The 17,671-nt window shown below is 44.5% G+C and overlaps 1 protein-coding gene across 6 annotated transcripts in view; it reads left to right on the top strand.

Annotated features, from left to right (window-relative positions):
- LDB1 (LIM domain binding 1) overlaps positions 1-12,383 on the top strand; it is a 128,101-nt gene extending 115,718 nt beyond the window's left edge. For 3 of the 6 annotated variants that reach the window (XM_072130998.1, XM_072130999.1, XM_072131001.1), the window contains exons 3-11: positions 741-785; positions 1,986-2,061; positions 2,168-2,270; positions 2,980-3,152; positions 4,272-4,394; positions 4,498-4,581; positions 5,068-5,191; positions 5,272-5,420; positions 7,184-12,383. In XM_072130998.1, coding sequence (XP_071987099.1) covers positions 741-785; positions 1,986-2,061; positions 2,168-2,270; positions 2,980-3,152; positions 4,272-4,394; positions 4,498-4,581; positions 5,068-5,191; positions 5,272-5,420; positions 7,184-7,414 — 1,108 coding nt within the window. In that variant the 3' untranslated portion in view covers positions 7,415-12,383. Of the gene's footprint in view, positions 1-740; positions 786-1,985; positions 2,062-2,167; positions 2,271-2,979; positions 3,153-4,271; positions 4,395-4,497; positions 4,582-5,067; positions 5,192-5,271; positions 5,421-7,074 lie in introns of all 6 variants that reach the window. The other 3 variants (XM_072131000.1, XM_072131002.1, XM_072131003.1) reach the window with 3 other exon arrangements.
- The last annotated feature ends 5,288 nt before the right edge of the window (positions 12,384-17,671 follow it).

Genomic DNA, 17,671 nt, shown 5'->3' with positions numbered 1-17,671 from the left:
CGCGTGCCATAGGTTCGCCACCGCTGTTATAGGAAATTTACCATCACAATCCATCCTGATAAACCAGGGACATTACTCATAGGTCCAGGCACCGGGACTGTGGTATCTTCTGATATGTGTTATCCATGGCCGCCTTCCTTCTAAAATCAACTTTTATAATTATGCTAATGAATCTGGGAGGCATAACCTGAGCCCCTCAGTGCTGCAGATTCGCAGGCTGTTACAATGAGCAGTCCCACCCTCCCCTTGCTTTCTCCCTCATCGTCTCTGCCTGTGTAATATAGCAGCAGGAAATTCAGGGGTAAGAGAAACCTGCTCTGCTCATTATAACAGCCTGTGAAGCTACAACACAGAAGGGCTCTGGTTACACCCCCAGAGCCCTGCTGGCTCATTAGCATAATTGTAAAAGCTGATATTAGAAGGTAGGAAGCCATAGATAAGTCACTGTGCCCTGGTTTATCAGGATGGATTGTGATGGGAGATTTACTTGACACCTCTTCACACTGTCAGGGGATGCGGCAAGAGAAGAAGTTGTGGCTGGGACTGGGTATGAAGAAGATGTGTGTGTGAATGGATGTAGCAGGACTGAGTTTGTTCATATGGATGGATTTAGCTGAGCTGTGTGCGCTCGGTGCTTGAGTGTGACCAACAGGGAACTTCCATTATTTGGATGAATAATAAATCTATAGTCCGAAAAATACAGAATCATTTCTAACAAACACATTTAAATTTCCCCTTAGGCCGACTCCAATGTATCCTCCGACATACCTGGAGCCCGGGATAGGGTAAGTACTGGGATCTCTCTTTTTAATAAAAAAAAAAGAGCTTACAAGAGCTTACAGTCTATGAGGATGAGGAGGTGACACAAGAGCTTACAGTCTGAGGATGAGGGGGACACAAGAGCTTACAGTCTATGAGGATGAGGGAGGACACAAGAGCTTACAGTCTATGGGGATGAGGGGGTGACACAAGAGCTTACAGTCTATGAGTATGTGGGGGTGCTATAAGAGCTTACAGTCTATGGGGATGAGGGGGTGACACAAGAGCTTACAGTCTATGGGGATGAGGGGGTGACACAAGAGCTTACAGTCTATGGGGATGAGGGGGTGACACAAGAGCTTACAGTCTATGGGGATGAGGGGGTGACACAAGAGCTTACAGTCTATGAGGATGAGGGGGTGACACAAGAGCTTACAGTCTATGAGGATGAGGGGGTGACACAAGAGCTTACAGTCTATGAGGATGAGAAGGTGACACAAGAGCTTACAGTCTATGAGGATGAGGGGGTGACACAAGAGCTTACAGTCTATGAGGATGAGGGGGTGACACAAGAGCTTACAGTCTGAGGATGAGGATGAGGGGTGACACAGGAGATTACAGTCTATGAGGATGAGGGGGTGACACAAGAGCTTACAGTCTATGAGGATGTGGGGGTGACACAAGAGCTTACAGTCTATGAGGATGAGGGGGTGACACAAGAGCTTACAGTCTATGGGGATGAGGGGGTGACACAAGAGCTTACAGTCTGTTATTTCATGTAGAAGGACTACAAGTCATTGACCTTTAAGTGAATCCAGTCCTTTAAATGAAATATGGGGTTAATAATGAGGGCTGCGTCTGGATTGGTTGATGCTCGGCCTCCGTGTATCCATAGCAATGTATTTACTTGGCATAAACAAGATTACTTGTTTATGAAGCCTTTCAGTCAATTTTTCTGGAACGTCTTGACTTGTTAGTCGCGTTCCGGTTTTCAGCTATATGTAGTGCATTTATTATTAAGTAGTTGTGTCGGATTAGACTTGTTACTTCTCGAAACAGCGCCCCTGCTATCATCAGGTTACGTTGGGTATTGCTTCGCAACTTCATTGAAATATATAGGTCTGAGCTGCAATACTACCAGCAACCTGAGGTCAGGTGGGGCAGTGTTGGAGAAAAGTGACTTGTAGAATGATTGGTTGTAAGTTTTATGCATTTCCTTCCTCCAGGAGACATACGCCGTATGGGAACCAGACAGACTACAGAATATTTGAGTTGAACAAACGTCTGCAAAATTGGACGGAGGTGAGACCCCATACCACCGGAGGCCTATAGTCTTTAATGTTTTTGGGGGGTAATCACATCCACCCGTGTGCTGGGAGCTATAAGTAATCGGATTCTCCGCTTTCAGGAATGTGACAATCTCTGGTGGGACGCCTTCACCACGGAGTTCTTTGAAGATGACGCCATGCTGACCATCACTTTTTGCTTGGAAGACGGACCAAAGAGATACAGTGAGTCATATAGTGTATTGTGTATTTTAGGAGAATAAATAGGCTTGGTCTCTCTGGCGCCCCCCTCAGGCTCTGGGTGGTATTGCAGCTCAATTGTTTGGGTTGAGCTGAAAAACGTCACGGAGCCCAATGTATTTCTACATGTAGTCATGCGTCGGCAGTCTTTAGGATAGGTATTCAATTTCAGGTGAGTGGGGGTCTTGAGTCAGTCCGCTGCGCCCCCCCCTAATGAACTCCACTGACTGACTAGGTGCTCTCGTGGCCTATTTATAACTCCGTCCCATTCACGTAAAAATATACTGAGCTGCAATACCAAACATGGCCACTACACAATGAATGGCGCTGTGCTTGAGCAGTGAAGAGGCTACAGTGCTAGTCCTAACCTTTGGTCACAAAGTCTCTTTATAGTAAGGAGAGGTTCTCAATAAAGTATATTATGGAGAAGACCTTTAAATGGTTTGTCGCCTGTTATAACGCCCTGCTATTCCACAGTCTGGTGGGGTCTTACTTGGCCACAGTGATGACCTGTGAGAGACAGGACTGAAAAGATGAGTATTTCCTATGATTATGGAGTGCCCCTTTAAGCACTGCTTAGGGTAAGAAGTATTTTAGGCTAGTGGACCATATAATGACTGACCCCTTGTCATCCAGCACATTCACTGCAGCCGCTGGTACAGCCTGACCACAACCTGCTCTTCTCTTACTACAGCAATCGGGCGGACGCTGATTCCCCGCTATTTCCGCAGTATATTCGAAGGTGGCGCCACTGAGCTCTACTACGTCCTGAAGCACCCAAAGGAGTCATTCCACAATAACTTTGTCTCTTTGGACTGTGATCAGTGCACAATGGTCACACAGCACGGCAAGCCCATGTTCACACAGGTAAGAGAGGGCGCTGCCCTGTGGGGATAAGCTCCCATGTCTGATCTTCCTTTGGTTTTTGGAAACCAGTATCAGTAGGTGGATCCCAGGAAGAGGAAAACTGTAAGGGAAACATTTGAGTTCTCTGTAGCAGCAAAAATGGGTTTATAATCTGGGATTGTAGTTACTGAGTGCACTTGAGATGTGTAATCAGACCTCACACTGCTGTGCTCTGTGCTCTCTGCAGTCAGTGTTATGTATTGTCCCTGGAGAGATGTGTAATCATATCTTTGTGTAGGTCGTTAGTAACAGCAGGACTGTGAATACTTTATTTATAATCATGGATTGTAGTTTCTCTGTGCTCTCTGCTGCCAGTGTTGTGTATTGTCCCTGGAGAGATGTGTAATATCTTTTGTGTATGTTGTTAGTAACAACAGGACTGTGAATAGTGGAATTATAATCTGGAACTGTAGCTTGTGCACTGGGAGCATGTCCTCACACAGCTGTACTCTCTGCAGACAGAGTTGGCTATTGTCCCTGGACAGATGTGTTGTTATACTGTGGAGCATATTGTTAGTAGCAGCAGGACTGTGATATATCGATTTTATATTCCAAGATGAAGTGCACTGGGGGTGATTCATCACACTGCTGTGCTCTCTGCAGCCATTGTAGAGTATTGTCCCTGGAGCTATGTGTAATCATAGCTTTGTGTATGTTAGTAGAAGCAGTACTGTGAATAATGCATTTTTAATGTGGGATAGTTGCTTCTCCATGTGCACAGGGGTTGTGTCCTCACACTGCTGTGCTCTATATACTCTGTATACAGCTGATCCACAACCCCCTCCACTCTGAGTGAAAGCTGGCTTCTAATCGTATACTACAGCAGTCTCTGAAGAGAGGGGACTGGGGTCTTCTCTGGGGGTTTCCTGGTCTCTTTCCATATCTACCTCCTGTTTGGCCTCCTAGTTGTCACCTTTGACCTGCCCCAGTGATTGAGTTTGGCAGGAAGTGATGGGAGAGATTATCATACTGCCATCTAGTGGTGGTGTTGGAGAACTGCTGCCTTGTATGTTTGTGACTGTTATTCCTGTTACATTGTATCCTCTTGCGTCTCCTGATCTGTTCCCATTATTTGTGTAGGTTTGCGTAGAGGGCAGGTTATACCTGGAGTTCATGTTTGATGACATGATGAGGATAAAAACGTGGCATTTCAGCATCCGGCAACATCGAGAGCTTATTCCCCGCAGTATCCTGGCCATGCATGTAAGTCTGGAGCATAGTCCGTAATATTCTGCACAGCTCGATGGCGTCATGTGTCGCTACATGGCAGCATTTTATTTCATCTAATTTTTTTGTTTGTTTTTAGGCCCAGGACCCCCAAATGTTGGACCAGTTGTCAAAGAACATCACAAGATGTGGACTTACAAACTCTACGCTTAACTACCTCCGGGTGAGGACCAGAGATGCCCCAGATCGGGGTGGGGGGTGGATATTGGGGTGGGGATGCCCCAGACCAGGGTGGGAGGTGGATATTGGGGTGGGGATGCCCCAGGACCGGGGTGGGGGTGGATATTGGGGTGGGGATGCCCCAGGACCGGGTTGGGGGGTGGATATTGGGGTGAGGATGCCCCAGGACCGGGTTGGGGGGTGGATATTGGGGTGAGGATGCCCCAGGACCGGGGTGGGGGTGGATATTGGGGTGGGGATGCCCCAGGACCAGGTTAATACATACAGCTCCTTAGTAAAATTTAGTAGATTTTGCACCTCGCCCTCCAATGTCATCACTAACTGCTTAATATGTCTGAGTTATCAATCATAAGCAGCTGCTGCCCTGGCAGATGCACCCACGTGTAGTTGCACCCGTGTAACACCCATAAGTGGGGGAATCTTGATGTGGAAGATGTGAACCTTATATACGTGTCTCTTCTCTCTGCAGCTGTGTGTAATTCTGGAGCCCATGCAGGAGCTCATGTCCAGGCACAAGACATACAGTCTAAGCCCCAGAGACTGCTTAAAGACGTGTCTATTTCAGAAATGGCAACGGATGGTGGCGCCACCCGGTGAGCATTATAAGAACTGCGCCTCTTCTCTCATTTGTGTTGTTCTTACCATCCTGACCTCCCATGTGTCCTTCCTGCAGCCGAACCAGCCCGACAGGCTCCTAATAAGAGGAGGAAAAGGAAGATGTCAGGGGGGAGCACAATGAGCTCTGGAGGGGGCAACACAAACAACAGTAACAGTAAGAAGAAAAGTCCGGCCAGTACCTTCGCCCTCTCCAGCCAGGTACCTGTAAGCATCACCTTTTAATTTTTTCTTTATACCCCGTCTGCCCCAGTTATGGCTAAGGGCTGGTGTTGGGTTATTAGCACAATATGGCGGTTTTGGAACCAGAATGGGAACAGATGAATGGCTCTTGGCTTTATTATTACTTCATCTCTCTGGTTGTACAGATAATTTGATAAAGGGGTTTTTATGATGTGATAAAAATCTGTCAGGTCCTCATCCTGCAGAAGAATAATGCTGGCAAAGTATGGAATAACGCTTTCCTCTAGAGGAAAGTCATTGGGGTCCTCAGATGATTCCTGTATATGTTCTCTGATAAAGGGGTCTCTATTCTTCAAACCCTGTCACGATCTGTGATACTATGTGAAGTGACTAGGGATATGCTGCAATGCTGTAAACAACCTGTAATCATGTGTGGCGCTGTGTGTGGCAGGAAGCAGCCATGTTTTTCTAATCCTGGGGAAGGCTCTAGTGACCATCCCTATACCAGTAATGCTGTACTACAAGTTGTAAAGCGAAGAGCCATTCATGTGTAGTGTAATGCTGTGTCCTACAAGTGTCAGAGTGATCTTTATATGTGTAGAAATATATGATGTGAGCACCACACACCAAGTGCAGGGTCACATCTGTGCATGTCCTGCTCCGGAGCTTTCCCATAGTAAATTCTGTGTACATATGGGGTGCGATGCAGGGGGCATCCTCTATGGGGACCATTTGTAATAACTATTGCACCGATCATCATTGTAGGATTCCTGGGGCACTGAGCACTCACAGTATCTTATTGCTGGGGGTCTGACCCTGTGTCCTGCAGCCCAATAGCCATGAATGGAGCACAGGGTGGGCTAGTGTGCCAGTGCTTTATTATCATTCTTATGGGGCCCTTCACAGGACTTGTAGGATCCAGTGCTGGGACCCCGAGATATCAGACACCTTATTCCCCATCTCTGAGATAAGATGTGTCTATAATAGAGAAACCTTTAAACTTCCGTTAGCTGTACTTTTCATGGTGCACACTTACATCAATGCGTCAACCATGTGTTTTTTATTGATTTGCCAGAATTTTTTCTTCTCCGTTTTATATTGGAGGAAAAACTGAATCCCCTTAAGGTTTTTCTAAACCATACAACTAGTTCATTTCATAAATGGACATAATCTGCACTAATTTCTAGCCCCATCCTGTGTTCTCACCTCTGTTATACTTCACAGCTGCAACTGCTAATCTGCCACTTCCTGTCGGCAACAGACAACAAATGTAGTCAGACACGCCCCTAACCTTAGCTCTGCAGCAAATTCCATGTCCATACCTCCTGCTTTCCCTCCCCGTTGCACTGGGGTAACCTTTTTACAATTTGCAGCTACTGGTTACACGTATGTGCAATAGTTTCTACAAATGTTGCCGTGTTTGTAACGTTTCTCGTATAAAGAACCTCTTAAGGGTGGAGTCTAATTTTTAAGGGGTGTGGTTGGATATGGTCACAGCACATAGTCCTGGTGTCCTGTTTTGGACCATTAGGGGAATTAAAGCTCGGACAGAACCTGCATCTATGTGACGAGACCCACTGAAGGTTCTTAGCGGGAGTAGATTTTGGGTTTTGATGCTTCTGTGTAATGACTGTAGGGCTTTAATCCTACATCCCTTACGTTACATACATTTTTGCAGGCCACAGCTTTCCCCTGACCTCCGAGAAGCCGCTTCTGACCACGCGTAGTAGTGGAAGGAAGGGACACGCCTCTGCCTTGATTATGTTTCTGGAACTCTTCCCTTTCAGGATGTAATGGTGGTGGGCGAACCAACCCTTATGGGTGGAGAATTCGGGGATGAAGATGAGCGACTGATAACCCGCCTGGAGAACACTCAGTTTGATGCTGCCAATGGAATTGATGACGAGGATAGCTTCAATAACTCCCCCGCGTTAGGCGCCAACAGCCCCTGGAACAGCAAACCACCCTCAAGCCAAGAAAGCAAATCGGAGAACCCAACCTCACAGGCTTCACAGTAAAGAGAAAGCGGAGGGGGGGAAAAATAGAATAAAATTATATATATGTGTATAACAGGCCGATGTGGAGGAACAAAATGTTTGTTTTAAAATAAAGTCGAGAAAACGTCAAAAAAAAAAAAATTGAAACTTATCTTCCTGTAAATTGAAATAAAAAAAAATACAAAATGACATTTTAAAATGTAACCCCTTTGCTGCAGGTCCTGCCGTTTTTACAGGAAAGGGGTTACTGCAAGAGGGACTGAGGTACTGTGGAGCGGTAACTGCAGATGAACAAAGTCATATGGGGGGCGGGGCCTTGGTGGGGGGGAGGGGTTTGTAAACTTTGAAAGAAACTCATAGGATGGGATTGGTTAATTCTCCAGTCATTCTTCCAGTTATGTCCACTCTCAACCATCCACTACCACAAATCATCCGTTTTTACGAAAATGCTAATTAATAAAAATATCAATTTTTTTATGTTTTTTTTTTAATTTTACATCTCGGATTAATAAATGATGCATAGATGGCGCTGTGGAGCTGTCATTCTCTCCATGTTCGCAGTTTCATGGGCAAAACTGCTGACCGTGGCCCCCGAGAGAGGTTAAATCATGTTTGTTTGTATAGCAGGAGTCTCCTAACACTGCTGTGCTCTTAGCTCTGTGCATGGTGATGCTCCACAGCCTGTCCCCATATGCAAAGTGACTGCAGTGCTCTACAAGCATAAGCTTTCTGCAGCATTTCATCTTGGCAGAATAGAGGGGCTGTGGAGCAGCTCAGAGCACAGCAGTGTCAGGGGTGAAAGCGATAAATGTAATTTATTGGAAAAACCTCCATAAGCCTCTGATCTAATGAGACTTTTTAGTCCTGCATTCACTGTGAATCAATTTCCTTTAATCTTTATTGCTTTGGGAGTCTTGTTCCTAATTTAATATAAATTATAAATTTCTGCTACTCACAGCCACCACTAGGGGGAGCTTTACTGTGTACTGGTTATATATTTAACTTTACAGTAATACAGTATGCAGTAAGCGCTTGAGCTCCTCCTAGTGGTGGCTCACTGAAGTGTTATTTTATCTTTTTGTGTAGTAGAATTTGGCTTCCACAACTAATGAATTAATTTTAAGCACATTTAAAAAAAAAAAAAAATTAATATGAAATAATTTTGTACAGAATTTTAATGAATACAGATGATGGTGAGAAAGGGTTGAACTCATGTTGAAGGGGTATTCTCCATGTGTAGTTCATGTAAACCATTGGTTTCCATCATACCCCCCAGGATATGTAGGTAGGACTACAGGACCTCTAGGAAGGGTGCATGTCCATGGTAGGTGGTAATAGGACACCCGCCTGCGTGCACATACCGGGTAGCGTGGCATGACGTGGGCATTACCCTAGTAGTACCCGTATCATTCATCCATCCCAGCTCATTGTACATACCCATCAGCGACCATCTCCAGCAGTTGGCGTCCTCCACAGTGCCTCGTTCTTTCTCGCTTTTCTAAAAAAAAAAAAGGAAAACATTTTTTTTTTTTTTAATCTATTTTATTTTTCTTTTTTGTTTTTTTTATTTTTAAATAATATTATTAAAAAAAAAAAGTAAGTTAAAAAAAATGCTGTCCTGATTTTGTACTGGCTTATTCTATCTCTCTGGGGGAAAAATCTTCTTGTTTTTATACAGTTCCAAAAGCTTCAAACCAAGGAAAGAACTTTGCCGAATTCCTTTGTAATCCGAGCGGAAGAGAAGAGGCCGCTAAGGCTCGCGCTCTTCCCGTCTATGTAAAGTTGTGTGATACCCCCCCCCCTCCTCCTCTCGCTTGGGTTTATGTATCTTGTGCCTGTACATTTCCGCTCTGTAGAATCCGTGTGTAATTCTAGTCTTTAATGTATTATTTTAGAAAAAAATATTCATTTTATTTTAATTTTTTTTTTTAAATAAGTATATGATATTTGGGAGGGGAGGGACTTGTGCCCCATCCCCCATAATGAGGACTGTAATAAATGGGGGTTTATTTTTTATTAATTTTTTTTTTTTTGGGGGGGGGGGGGGGGTAATGTTCATTGTCTGTGAGAGCCAATGTCCCATTTTTGGGGACTTGGATCTGAACCAGTCTTGTTAAAAGCAAAAGAATGAAAGGGGTAGCTTTAAATTTAAAGGGGTCCTCTACTGTTCCTTGGATATACAATCAGTACATACTGCTTTCTTATGCTGGTAAGGGGGTAGTCAGTAAAGACCCGATTGTTTACATTCATTACAGCAATTGTGGAGAATTCCTTTAAATTTGTACATGTTTTATTATAAAAAGCAGCTTCAGTTTTTTTATATTTTGTTTTTTGCCCTTCGGTACGGCCCAGTACTGCTACATACACATTACTATCTGATGCCTGAATTCTATGTTGTGTTCAAGGACATTAAAAGTGAACAAACCAGGAAGTAAAAGCCATGTTTTGTGTTAAGCTCATTGGTTGTCACACGGCCTTCCTTCTAGTCCTGTTGTAACTCTGTGCCCCTTTATGTCTTAGGTCTTCTGTTTTAGAGAATTCAAGGCCAATAGATCGGGTGGACCTCAGAGTGTCTCTTGCTTTGGAGGACCCAATGGTGTAATACCTCATTTACCCTGCGGAGGCGCTGCAGGGAAATGAAACGCTGTGGGTTCTTCCTTAAACTACAGTTTATTCCTAAGGGTTTCAGGATAAGTCGGCTAATGGCAGGGGGTGAAGGATGAGTCGAGTCCCAGTTTATAGAATAAGTCCATTAAATTTGGGCCTTATTGATAGGAGCCATGGTCCTGCAGGGTAGTGTGTGAACACTGCTAAATTTTTCTTATCTATCTAACAACGCTGTTAGATACATAACCTGTAAACAGATGGCTGCTCTTTTTAAAATATTCATCACCAAGTAAATGAATATTTTGCTATCAGCCCAACTTCTCCGGGATCCTGAAAGCCATTGCCACACTTTAGAGATTCTAGAAGATCCTACAGCAAGTTTCTTTTCTGCATGTGCCGGTATTGCCCTGATAGTACAGCATTTGTGTATATAAATTTGTTTTTTTTTGTAATCTTGTACTTGGCCACAAGGGGGCTCCATTGTTGCATACATTTTTCCAAAAATAATTAAAGGGGAATTCCTCTATTAGTTAATAGGATTTTTCTGATCATCCATTTGTCTCAACAGCCGAGGGGCAAAGCTATTTTATCCCCCCCCCCCCCAGTAATTTTAGGGCCCCTGTTGCTCCCTGTCTAGTGGTCAATGTTAAATGCCCTGTTGTAGTGGTAGATGATGAACACAGATATGAGAGTAGTCGCCTCACAATTTATGTGAAGTGATATCATCCAACTCTTCCCCTCAGCTGAGCAGATAGGTTTTGGTTCTAGTACTTTACAACAACTTAAAGGGTGTCTTACAATTCGACCTGAGGTTATTAGGTTTAATCAGGATTTATTCCTCTCCGCAACTGGCAAATATTCGGAGATGTGGATTAAAGAGCTTGTCCGAAGGTTGAAAAATCATGTTTTTTTTTTTTTCTATCCAAAACAGCGCCACCCCTGACCATGGTAATTGCCGGTATTGCAGCTCAGCTGTATATAAATTAATGGAGATTAGTTGTAATACCACACACTCCCTGTGGTCAGTGGTGGCGCTGTTTGTGGAAGAAAGCGGCCATGTTTATCAACCACCAGACAACCCCTTTAAGTCCGGATGTCTGAAAAAAGATCTTTAAGAAATTTTCCATAAATTGTCAATGATGATGTCATTAGCTGCTTGGGCTCTGACTATATTTTCCCAGTAGAGGTGACTATATTCTGGGCCATACAATCTCTCCAGTTCTCAAAAATGTTGCCTTCTTATGGCAAAACCGTCCAAGCAGCCAATCACAGCTTACTGTTCATTTTTAAAGCTGCAATGGAAAAATTAGAGCCGAACTGTGATTGGCTAGTAAAGATGAGCGGACCTGAACTTTAAAGGATATATACCACCAGGACGAAGGACTGTATGCAAATGATCCTGAGGGGCTCCAGGCTGCATTAACATCTATAGAGCCTAGAGCCCCTCAGTCCTTCATGCTGATGGTCGTTGCCCTTTAGGTTCCTGGTCAGGTGTCCAATCACAGCCATGCCTAGTTGCTCGGGGGCGTAAAGCTGCCTGATTGGCTGCTCTGAAAGTTGGGGTCCACTCCTCTCTACTACATAAGGGTGATGCCACACATGGCGTTTTGAATCCGTTAAGTGCATGCGTTTTTTTGGAAATGCATCCATTTTTGTCCGTTATTAATTGCGCAAATTTGGAAAACCTGTCAAAAATGAATGCGTTTTCAAAAAACGCGTGCATTTTAAAAAAAGGATGCGTTTTTTAACGGAGTGCTTAAAAACGGACCAAAAACTGTTTCAAAACGCCATGGGTGGCATCACCCTTAGGTGTAACAAAGAGCGTTCTATAATATTTTAATATTTTTTGTCACTTCCTATATTCGCTCTTTTGCTTTTAACATGTTTATGTTTCTCTTTTCCTTCAGTTCTGTCTTCCCTCTCTGTAATCTACAGCAATACATTCACTGTAAGCCCATGTCCCATGTGTATAGCTCCCCCGGGGTGGTAATGGAGGAGACCTGTAGAATATATATATGTATATATCAATGTGTGTGTTTGTGCTACATTATATTTTTTTGGTTCTTACGATGATGTACAATGAGGTCAGAAATTGCCATGAGCCCTTTTCCTGTTTAGGAATTTTTATGTTGTGAAATGGTGATCTTTTTGACCCCTGCCCCTCCCTGTAGACTTTGCCAACAATCCGCGCACTCACATGACAATGCGTAGTTTGTGCCATTGAGTCCTGTACGGTACCAATAAAATCCAGTTTCATAATGTTCATTTGAATCCTTGTACTTTTCCCCCCTCATTATTATTCGGACCTCTGCATCGGAGGTTCTTCTTCTCTGGTTTCTTTATAAATATATTGTATAATAAACTCTACCTGGGTTTCTATGTGTCAACGTTTCCACTCTGGTTTCCTCTTTTCGTTATTGGGTAAATGTGTGTGATTTGTCTAGAATTATTATTTGAAGCTATACATGGAGCACTACAACCCCCAACATCACCAGGTCTATTATATAATCCTGTTATACTCTGTACATAAAGCACTACAACCACCAATATGCCCCTGCCACTGGGCATTACCACAATGCAATTGTATTATGCTCTATCCACAGAGCACTACAACTCCCAACATGACCTGAACCCTGGACATGAGCATAATACATTTCCATTATACACTTAGTTTGGATCAGAACCATAGAAGATGCTAGTGGTGTGTGAATAAGCGCTGCTCACATTAATCAGTCCTAGGTGGGAGAAGATATCGGACTGATCTGAGATCATCCATGATGTGCAACAACATAACATCCTGGGATCACACGGGGCTTTGCTGCTTTCACTAGAAACACAATAATGTGAATTGTAACAAGTGACAAAACCTCAGTGACCCCTGCAGGTAAAGCCCCTGGTCCCCGCCTAACCCTAGGAGGAAGGACTGTCTTGTCCACTACAATGATGTAGCTACAATGATGACTCTATTACAACCGTCACGTTACATCATGTAGTATTACTACTAGCAGCTACAGTCATGGCCAAAAGTTTTGAGAATGATCCAAATGTTGATTGTTACAAAGTCTCCAGCATCAGGTGTTATAATGGCAATTTGCATATACTCCAGAATGTTATAAAGAGTGATCAGCTTAACAGCAATTAATTGCTAAATCAATATTTGCCTAGAAAATGAACATTTTCCCCCAAAACACATTTCCCCTCATTGCAGGCGCCTTAGGCGGAGCAGCTGCCATGGTGTCAGTGATGTCTCCAGTAACACAGGTGCGGGTGCTGATGAGGACAGGGCTGGAGATCAATCTGTCATGATTAAGTAAGAATCACACCCCTGGACACTATAAAAGGAGGCTGGTGCGTGGCATCATTGTTTCTCCTCTGTTATCCATGGTTATCTCTAAAGAAACACGTGCAGTCATCTTTGCACTGCACAAAACTGGCCTAAGGGTGATGTCAGACGTGCCGTTTTGTCTGCGTTTGCAAACACAGACAAAGCCGCACCCACCGGGGCGGGCCGCAGCCCAATCGCATCAGTGTTTCCATGGAAAGCCTCCGATGGAGAACGAGCCGCCGGTGTTTTGCGTTTCCATAGAAACACAGATGCGATCGGGCCGCCGCCCGCCCCGGTGTGCCACAAGCCTGAGGCCGATGTCACACATACCGCTAGGTGTCCGTTCATAACGCGACACTAGCGCACAGGGGGAGGTCCGCGGCCCGATGCACATGCGTTTCCAGAGAAACGCATGCGTGTTCGGGCCGAGGACCACCCCCTGTTCGCTAGCGTCGCGTTATGAATGGACACCTAGTGGTACGTGTGACCGCGGCCTAACAGGGAAGAGTATCACAGCTAGAAAGATTGCACCTCAGTCACCAATCTATCGCATCATCAAGGAATTCAAGGAGAGAGGTTCCATTGTTATCAAAAAGGCTCCAGGCGCCCAAGAAGGACCAGCAAGTGCCAGGATCATCACTTAAAAGTGTCTCAGCTTGGAGAAGGGGCTCCCAGCATCGCAGAGCTCAGGAATGGCAGCAGCAGGTGTGAGGCATCTGCACGCACTGTGAGACTGCGGAGACTCCTGGAGCAAGGCCTGGTGTCCAGGAGGGAAGCAAAGAAGCCACTTCTCTCCAGAAACCATCAGGGACAGACTGATATTCTGCACAAGGTGCAGGGAGTGGATGCTGAGGACTGGGGGAAAGGCATTGTCTCTGATGAATCCCCTTTCCGATTGTTGGGAGAAGACAAGGTGAGCGATGCCCCCAGTCCTGTCTCCTGCACCTGTAAAGCCTCCTGCAGCCATTCATGTGTGGGGAGGGGGGGGGGGGCTTCTCAGCCAAGGGAATCGGCTCTCTCACAGTCTTCCCTAAAAACACCTCCATGAATAAAGAATGGGAGCAGAATGTCCTCCAGGAGCCACTTCTCCCAACCCTCCCGGAACAGATGGTGATGAGCAGAGCCTCCTCCAGCATGATGGAGCACCGGCCATAAAGGGGAGAACTAAATGGCTCCGGGAACAGAACACAGAGATTCTGGGTCCATGGCCTGGAAACTCCCCGGATCTTATCCCATTGAGAACTTGTGGTCAATCTTCAAGAGACGCGGGACAAACAAAACCCAACACATTGTGACAGAATGCAGCAGTGATTGTGCAGGAATGGACGGCGATCAGTCAGGATTTGGTGCAGGAGGTGAGTGAGAGCTGCCAGGGAGAATTGCAGAGGTCCTGAAGAAGAAGGAGAGGTCCTGCAGATACTGACTCGCTGCAGTAACTCCTCCTACCTGACAATAAAAGCTTCTGCTCCCCATAATATGATTGCACTTGTATCTCTGTATGTGATAAACATCTGACAAACCAGAGGGCAACACATCATGTGACAATAGAAGATCTGTGTCATTCTCAAAACTTATGGCCAGTCACTAGTACTAGTAGCTACAGTCACGTTACATCCTGTAGTATTACTACTAGTAGCTACTAGATTCCTCTGGGTCCTCATTATATTACATGTGTATCTGTGATTCCTGGTAGAATAAAACCTGCAATAACATCTGTACGTGTGACGCCGGCCGTACATAGAACACCTAGGAATTTAGATGGGGACTATGTAATGCTACATTTGTCCTGTGGTGGCGCTGTAGTAAATTACTAGTAGTCGCGTCAGGGGGGAGGGGCACTGATCTACTGGGGTTTTCTGTAATCTGTATTTATGATTTAGTTTGCTGTCCCGTTTGACCCCCAAATTTGCGACCTGGACCATAAAAGGTGTAATTACACATTAGGGTGATATATCATTTTTTCTATTTGGGATGGATTTGGGGGTCCTGGGCAACTCCTCCTGATAGATGAGTTTCCAGGGACCTCCAAATCCATTGTAAATATTAAATATGGCACAATTTGGGAATTAGTGGTGTGGTCCTGTGATCCCTGTGCCCACTTCCTGTGGTGGCACATGGGCCGGCACACACCAGGGTGCGGGGCTGCTGGAATCACAGGACCACACTCAAGGTCCTAAAAGGGACAGAATGTACTAATGGTTATGACAATGGAGGAGACTAATGAACGGTCTCTGCCCAATCACAGCGCAGGGAGTCGCCCATACACTAGATGGTTGGTCCGTCCACTTAAAATTGGTGGATAATGAACAATATACATTTTGTGTCCGGTATATGCTACATTACTTTGGGAATGCGTATCACATACGTGTATGAGTGTTTATGTATGACTGTATGTATATGATAATGTCAGTGTGTATATATAACTATATAACGGGGTACTAATATGTGAGTCTGTATTTGATGGTCTGTATGAATCACACTATAAGCTTGTAGGCATATGATAGTATATAGGTGTGTATATGATGATGTATATAATGCAGTATATGTGTGTGTGTATGTATTGAATTTTAGGATGTGTATATACATAAGTGTATATATGTGTATGTATATGCATGTGTATATGATGTATGAGTGAGTATATAAGTAAAAGTATATAAATTGTATAGTGAGTATGAGTGTATATATATAATGATGTACATGTGTGTTTATGATAATGAATAAGTGTGTGTGTATAAAGATGTGTATATGTATTGGTGTATAAGTGTTTGTATAAATATAAGTATATATGATGATATACAAGGATGTGTGTATTAATATGATATTAGAATGTATGTACATAATGGTGTATAAATGTGTGTATATGAATGTATATGTGTTTGGATATGATGGTGTGTAAAGATGGGTGTATGTACAAATTTGATATATGGGTGTGTGTATTTGATGATGCATAAGTGTGTGTGTGTATGAGTGTATGTGTATAATGATGTATGTATATGAGTGCTGGTATATAAATGTATATGCATGTGTATATGATGCATAAGTGTGTATTTGAGTGCTGGTATATAAATGTATATGATGATGTATACGCTGTGTGTATATAGTGGTGTGTATCTGATGTAAATGTATAAGATGTGTTGCTCTATTGCTGGAATGTATATAATTGCACAGTCCATAGAGACGTATATTTCCTGGAGCTCCTCGTGTAATAAGGAACATTTCATCCCTGGAGGCCGCAGTATTGTCAAGGTGAGTCAGTAATTAGCATGTTCCCTTCACAGGTAGCGGGTACCTATGGAAACCAGATAAATCTTCTGGTGTATTTACCCTGGATCACGCTGTCAGATATCTCCCGGGCAGGCCGCTGTGCTGTACATTTCCAGGACACTACAAGGGTAAGATGTATGATATGTATGACGCGGCGGTGTAGTGCTATTACACTGGTCAGGCTTCTGGGGGTGACATTTCAAGGTGCTTTTAGTGTCTCCTCACTCCCCAGCATTCAGTAGTAGTCGTGTGGGTGACTGAGGAGCAATGACATAATCCCACCCCTTATACCTAGAACACCCCCCCCTTTTGGATGTGACACACCTCTTTTAAAATGTGATGCACCCCTTTATGTGACGTGGGTGTGCAATATGCCGGACATGCCTATTTGTATTGGCAAGTGATTATATCATATATAATAAGCAGGACCGTTTCAATGTAACGCACTATGTTTCACTTTCGGCGCAATTTTTACATTTTGAATTACCAGGTTGTTTTTGTCAAAGAACGGGCAGGGGCGCCAGGGGGTGTCAGCTACAGCACTCTGCCCCCAACATATGAAAAAAACTAAACTCTGTACTCATTTTCCGGCACTCCCCACAGCTCCTCTTCTCCCCACTTATGGCTATGTTCTGGGCTGCCTACATACTGGGGGGTTCTGGGCTTCCTATACACTGTGGGGCAGTGTTTTGGGCTACCAATATGCTGGGGGGGGATGTTCTATGCTACCTATATACTGGGGGGGGGGTTCTGGGCTACCTATATACTCGGGGGGCAGCATTCGGGACTACCTACATGCTGAAGGGGCAGTGTTCTGGGCCAACTGTATACTGGAGGGGCAGCGTTCTAGGCTACCTATATACTGGAGGGGCAGCGTTCTAGGCTACCTATATACTGGAGGGGCAGCGTTCTGGGCTACCTATATACTGGAGGGGCAGCGTTCTGGGCTACCTATATACTGGAGGGGCAGCGTTCTGGGCTACCTATATACTGGAGGGGCAGCGTTCTGGGCTACCTATATACTGGAGGGGCAGTGTTCTGGGCTACCTATATACTGGAGGGGCAGTGTTCTGGGCTACCTA

Source organism: Engystomops pustulosus, chromosome 11 (genome assembly GCF_040894005.1).
Source record: "Engystomops pustulosus chromosome 11, aEngPut4.maternal, whole genome shotgun sequence".
Taxonomy (NCBI): Eukaryota; Metazoa; Chordata; class Amphibia; order Anura; family Leptodactylidae; genus Engystomops; species Engystomops pustulosus.
The sequence above is the reverse complement of the archived record's forward strand: the minus strand, read 5'-3'. Positions and strand labels throughout refer to the sequence as shown.